General features: G+C 39.4%; 1 protein-coding gene across 2 annotated transcripts; it reads left to right on the plus strand.

Annotated features, from left to right (window-relative positions):
* Nucleotides 1-3,889: 3,889 nt before the first annotated feature.
* LOC120066492 (tripartite motif-containing protein 65-like) lies at nucleotides 3,890-6,721 on the plus strand. 2 transcript variants are annotated; one of them, XM_039017909.1, is made up of 4 exons: nucleotides 3,890-4,378; nucleotides 4,599-4,700; nucleotides 4,843-4,981; nucleotides 6,030-6,721. In XM_039017909.1, exons 1-4 carry the CDS (start codon nucleotides 4,073-4,075, stop codon nucleotides 6,587-6,589), a joined length of 1,107 nt encoding a protein of 368 aa, XP_038873837.1. In that variant the 5' UTR covers nucleotides 3,890-4,072; the 3' UTR covers nucleotides 6,590-6,721. The 2 variants fall into 2 exon arrangements, with proteins under 2 accessions (XP_038873837.1, XP_038873844.1); XM_039017916.1 differs by having other exon boundaries at nucleotides 3,892-4,378; nucleotides 6,033-6,721.
* Nucleotides 6,722-6,732: the final 11 nt, after the last annotated feature.

Here is a 6,732-nt window from a genome sequence, read left to right on the forward strand (position 1 = left end):
AAAATTTGTACACGCCTACTCATTATAGGGTTTTTCTTTATTTTCAATTTTTTTTTTAAATTGTAGAATCATTTTGAAGACATCAAAACTATGAAATACCACTTGGAATCATGTAGTAACCAAAATAGTGTTAAACAAATCTAAATATATTTTAGAATTTAGATTCAAAGTAGCCAACCTTTGCCTTGATGACAGCTTTGCACATTCTTGGCATTCTCTCAACCAGCTTCTCAGGGAATGCTTTTCCAACAGTCTTGAAGGAGTTCCCACATATGCTTAGCACTTGTTGGCTGCTTTTCCTTCATGCAACTCATCCCAAACCATCTCAATTGGGTAGAGGTCAGGTGATTGTGGAGGCCAGGTCATCTGACGCAGCACTCAATTCGACCATGAAGGCCTGATTCACTCAGTTTCCTCTGAACAGTTGATGTTGAAATGTGTCTGTTACTTGAACTCTGTGAATCATTTATTTGGGCTGCAATCTGAGGTGCAGTTATTATAATGAACTTATCCTCTCCAGCAGAGGTAACTCTGGGTCTTCCTTTCATGTGGCAGTCCTCATGAAAGCCAGTTTCATCATACCACTTGATGGTTTTTGTGACTGCAATTGAAGAAACTTTCAAAGTTATTGAAATTTTCCGGATTGACTGACCTTCTTGTCTTAAAGTAATGATGGACTGTCGTTTCTCTTTGTTTATTTGAGCTGTTCTTGCCATAATATGGACTTGGTCTTTTACCAAATAGAGCTATCAAGTGTATACCCACCCTACCTTGTCACAACACAACTGATTGGCTCAAACGCATTGAGAAGGAAAGAAATTCCACAAATTAACTTTTAACAAGGCACACCTGTTAATTGAAATGCATTCCAGGTGACTACCGCATGAAGCTGGTTGAGAGAATGCCAAGCGTGTGCAAAGCTGTCATCAAGGCAAATGGTGGTTACTTTGAAGAATCTCAAATATAAAATATGTTTTGTTTTGTTTAACACTTTTTTGGTTAATACATGATTCCATATGTGTTATCTCTTGTTGTGATGTGTGTTTTGTCCTATATATTGTATTTAAAAAAAAATAATAATAATCCCAGGCCCCCGTCCCCGCATGAGGCCTTTTGCCTTTTGGTAGGCCGTCATTGTAAATAAGAATTTGTTCTTAACTGACTTGCCTAGTTAAATAAAGGTTAAATTAAATTAAATTAAATGTCATAGTTTTGATGTCTTCACCATTATTCTACAATGTATAAAATCGTAAAAATAAAGAAAAACCTGGAATGAGTAGGTGTCAAAACATTTGGCTGGTACCGTAATTTTTTTTTTCATGTTGCACAAGACACCCATGTGATTCACACCTGTTTCAGTGGACTAATCCATTGCGGAGGCCATGGGATGGGACAGTACATCACTCTAAGATATGTGCTACTGAAATTGTATATGGTTATAATATGTAAGAACAATGGTGCAACTAGGGTTGCAAAATTCCTGCAACTTTCAATAAATTCCCAGTTTTTTTCTGAAATCCCTGTGGGAGGATTATTGTTAAATTAAATATGGAGGACATCCAGGTGGTTGACAGCCTCACTGCTGACGTCACCCACAACGATGCTTCAGTTTCTCCTCATCTCCTTCTTCTCACTCCAACCCCCCCCCCCCCCCCCCCCCCATCCCAAACTGACCTCCCCCAACCCCAAACCAATCCATTTAGCTTCAGTAAACTTTTATTGCATTTCATTTGATTGTGTTTTGAATCTTCATTGTAACCCGAATATAATTATGTCTAATGAGGGTCACTTTCATAGTCACTTTATAGATATAGAATTATCATCAACTGTCTTAGAATTCAACCACAGATGCAGGGGTTTAGCAGTTCAACTTCAGTACTAGTCAATTAATCACTGACTGACTTTCAACTCAGAATTGAGACAACCAAGGCAACGAAGTCAACAGGGGGGCAACTGTGACATTGACATCATGGAAAATGTACAATGATGGCCATATTGTGAATGGGAAAGTGAACACAAAGTGAAAAATGTGCCAAATGTGTAAGACCACTCTGATTATCTTAAAGGTCCAATGTAAGACCACTCTGATTACCTTAAAGGTCCAATGTAAGACCACTCTGATTACCTTAAAGGTCCAATGTAAGACCACGCTGATTACCTTAAAGGTCCAATGCAGCTGTTTTTATAACAATATCAAATCATTTCTGATAGCAATTATGTACCTTACTATGATTGTTTTCAATTAAAATGGTCAAAAAGAAACGTCAAAAATCAAGCAACAATTATGCTAGGACTGTCTGGGACTGTCTGGAAAACTGAAAACTACCTGTTATTGGCAGAGAGGTTTGGAACTCTTATTGGTCTATTAACTCATTTACCGCTTGGTGATGTCACCAGCCAGGCCAAAACTCCATCCCACCAAAACAGGCAGAAATTTCAGGCTGTCTTTTAAAACAGCTCTTACACTGAAGGGGCATTATTATAATTTTCACAACTGCACAGTATTACTCCAACCATTTAGTGTGGAAATATATATAAAGCACATTTAAATCACGTTTTTGACTGCACTGAACCTTTAAAGCAGAAAAGGAGGGTGATCTGCACATGTACACTTGAGAATACCAGTTTGGGCAAAAAATAAAATCAGGTGGCAATGCAGCCATGCTTTCAGTAGGAGAGAAACTTCTGGTTGTATACAGTTTTGAGGTGAGTGAATATATTAACCAGAAAGATGGCAGTCTTGGAAAGTGTCTAACTTTTTAACAATTATAATACTATAAGGGCATAAGGCGAGACCCAGATGCAGACACTGGAGGCAGATGGTTTGAGTCTTGATATTTATTAAACAATCCAAAAGGGGTTGGCAAGAGAATTGTTATGGACAGGAAAAAGGTCAAAACCAGTTCAGAGTCCAGGAGGTACAGAGTGGCAGGCAGGCTCGAGGTCAGGGCAGGCAGAATGGTCAGGCAGGCGGGTACGGAGTCCAGAACAGGCAAGGGTCAAAAACCGGGAAGACTAGCAAAAGAGAATAGAAGCAGGAGTACGGAAAACCGCTGGTTCACTTGAAAAACATACAAGACGAACTGGCACAGAGACAGGAAACACAGGGATATATTGTGAGGTTCTGAGTTATGCACTACAACCCAATACTATATGTGATTGTGATTGAATACTCAATGTGATTGAATATTAGCAACTGTTGGCCTGGGCGCCTGGGTGTCTGTGTGTGTGTGCTGGAAGTAACAGTTAGCCCCAGATAAGTGTGCTGGGAAGCTGTGGTTAGCCTTGAGCGAGAACAGTGTGCTTTTGTATACAGGTGCAAATAGCTCAGACAATGTTGCAGAGCTGTCTGACCTCAGTCTCTGGGGTGAGGGAGCGTAATCTACACAGCAACAGCGCCGGGACACCAAAGAGCGCAAAGAGGCTAGGACTAGCCTGAGCGCCGGCGATAGGCTGGGTGAGTCTAAACCACGCCCAGTCTCTACTCTGACAGGCCGGCTCGGAAGCAGGAACTACCTCTTGTCAGAGTATATTATAATATCTTTGTCAGGAACAAATTAGTTCTCTGTTCTACCCTGCGGGGTGGTACAGGGAACCCGTATATACGAAAGTTGCATTTACCATTTATTGCTTAGTTAATAAAAAGTACATAGCATACAATTAGTGACTCATTGTCATACTTGTCCTTATACCAGATTGAATTGACGCAACCCTAACAATATTCACCAGGGAAAATAAGCGACACCTGGAGGGGTGGAGACAATCACAAGACAAGTGAAACAGATCAGGGTGTGACAAATACAACTAACTGACTTTATACATGACAAGCCTACAGTTGCATTGATTGACATATTCTCATTAAACCTCTCTCTCAGCAATGACACACACTGTATTTCCGTGCTTTCAAACACACACACACACACAGAAAGAGAGAGATACTTAATTGGTGTTTATTAATTAGGTACATTTTTTTCCTCGAGAGGGAAAATCCCGCTCGGAAAATTTGCAATCTGCCTTACTTACTGCACTTTCGGTTTCAATTCAGGCATTCTAGCCTACACACCGAATCGCAATGGCGTTGCTACTTGAAGAACTTCTTACAGATATAGGAAAATGTCTCACATGTTCAATATGCTTTGACATTTTCACTGATCCAGTGACTTTAACTTGTGGCCACAGTTATTGTATGAAATGTTTAGAGGATTGTCTACGTGGACAAGCGAAGACGAAGAAGGATTGTCCCGATTGCAGAGGAAAAATTCGACCAGGTTTTAAACTGCATAAAAATGTTACACTTTGTAACATCGTGAATGTTCATTACGAACATAAACGTTTTGTATCCACTGAAGAATTTACAAATGCACATGAAATGGAAACGGTAAGTTAAAACGTTTTTTTTATGAACAGAGTATGCTTATTGACTCCTGTCACGATCAACGTCGCTACATAATAACACGGAATTTTAAATAGGAATAAATCAGGTTGGAGGATTCACTTTTAATTTTTTTACCATAAACAATTGCACAACTATATATAACTTATCAAATAGTAGAAATAGTTTAATTGTATTATATAATATTACATTATATAATTGTCAGGACTTCAAAGAGGATAAAGCTGAAGAATGTGTGGCCTCACACTCACAACAGACTGATATCAACAGACAATCTGAGCTGGGAAGTACTATTCAACAGCAACAGGTAAACTTTCCAGATACAGTATTTACAGTAGGCTACAACTTCCTCCTTAGTTGGTTTTCTTTTTTAAAGATCATATTTTTTAAAGATTTTATTTTTAAAAGTTAATTTTCATGCTCCTGTGTTGTGTTATCTTGTCATATAGATGGAGGACCCTGTTGTTATAAATGACACAAGCTCAGAAGTGACAGATGACAGGTGTCCTGATGTCCCAGCCTCCCATGATGGTCGTGTTCAGGAGTTACCCATCTCCCCTCCCTCAAATGACAGACACAGGGCTGAAGGTAGACTGTAGAATTTGTCCTATTCTTGAGTCTCATGTGAATATTACTCCTTATATTGTACTGAATACTGTAAATATAATGTGCTGTTTTCACCAATCAACCACTAGATGGGGTAGCCTATATACAGTATAGCCATTCAAAGACATCTGTGTCTTTAGAGTACATCAGATACCAGTGGTGTAAAGTACTTTAATACAAATACTTTAAAGTACTACTTAAGTAGTTTTGGGGGGTATCTGTACTTCACTTTTAATATTTTGGACAACTTTTACTTTTACTTCACTACATTCCTAAATAAAATAATGTACTTTTTACTCCATACATTTTCCCTGACACCCAAAAGTACTGGTTATCTTTTGAATGCTTAGCAGGACAGGAAAATGGTCCAATTCACACACTTATCAAGAAAACAATCCAGGTCATCCCTACTGCCTCTGATCTGGTGGACTCACTAAACACAAATGCTTCGTTTGTAAATGACGTTGGAGTGTGCCCCTGGCTATCCGTAATTTTAAAAACAAGAAGATTGTGCTGTCTAGTTGGCTTAATATAAAGAATTTGACATGATTTATACTTTTACTTTTGATACTTAAGTATATTTTAGCAATTACTATTAATTTAGATACTTAAGTATATTTAAAACCAAATACTTTTAGACTTTTACTCAAGTAGTATTTTACTGGGTGACTTTCCCTTTTACTTCAGTCATTTTCTATTATAAAGGAACACTCCACCCAAAAACAATATTTTGGTATTTGCAAAATGCATCATACAGGAATGATTTTGGTATTTTGAAAGTTACATATCTTGAAAACTTGATTGCTGACAAGCAAACATTGTGGGACTTTGTCAACAATTAACTAATGAAACAAATACCAAAAGATAGTTTTTGTGTGGAATTTTCCTTTAAGGTATCTTTACTTTTACTCAAGTATGACAATTAGGTAATTTTTTCATCATGGTCAGATACAGTAGGCTGATAAACTTTACTGCATTCGTCTAATGACTTCAATCTCACATTTTGTCCATATCTGGCCATGTCTGTCAGCAGGCTTTGCCCCTCCACCCCATCCCCTGCCTGGGGTCAGCTTCTCCTGGCTCACCTTCAACCCAGCCCTAGGCCACAGGCGCCTGACCTTCATACCCAAAGAGCACAGAGTGGTGACCAAGACGACGTCCTCCGCATGCCAAAACGGCCGCTTTGACATCAGCCAGTGGATGGCGGAGCAGGAGTTCAGTGAAGGCTGCCACTATTGGGATGTAGATACGTCAGCGAGCGTGGGCTGGGCCGTCGGGGTTTCCTACCCCAGCATCGGCCGCAGAGATCAGCTGGGTCGCACAGCCAACTCCTGGTGCCTGGAGTGGAGCAGGAACAAGCTGTGCTACTGGCACGATAACATAGAGGAGTTTATCAAACATGGCTGCCCCAGTATCATTAGACTTGCTCTGGATGTGACGAATGGGACCTTGTCATTTTATAGCCTGTCTGACAGTCAGACTCTGCTGCATTGTGTGGAGGAGGGATTCACAGAGCCAGTGAGGCCAGTGTTCTGGCTGTTTGGGCTGAAGGTAAACAATGCTTTGTCCTTTCCTCCTTGCGTGTCATAAGGATATGTGAGGATGGGGACAACATAAAGAGTTGTCTGTTTATGAGTGAGATAAATAAAATTACATATTTAGTCATTAATATATTTAGCACAATATTCCTATTAGAGGTCAAAATAAAATGACAATCACCTATATTTTTTATG

This window comes from Salvelinus namaycush, chromosome 2 (genome assembly GCF_016432855.1).
Source record: "Salvelinus namaycush isolate Seneca chromosome 2, SaNama_1.0, whole genome shotgun sequence".
In the NCBI taxonomy this organism is placed as follows: Eukaryota; Metazoa; Chordata; class Actinopteri; order Salmoniformes; family Salmonidae; genus Salvelinus; species Salvelinus namaycush.

Coding starts and splice junctions, on each gene's coding strand:
- LOC120066492 (XM_039017909.1), top strand. CDS start 4,073: ATGGCGTTGCTACTTGAAGAACTTCTTACAGATATAGGAAAATGTCTC. Junction 4,379..4,598: donor ATGCACATGAAATGGAAACG/GTAAGTTAAAAC, acceptor TATAATTGTCAG/GACTTCAAAGAGGATAAAGC. Junction 4,982..6,029: donor TGACAGACACAGGGCTGAAG/GTAGACTGTAGA, acceptor CATGTCTGTCAG/CAGGCTTTGCCCCTCCACCC.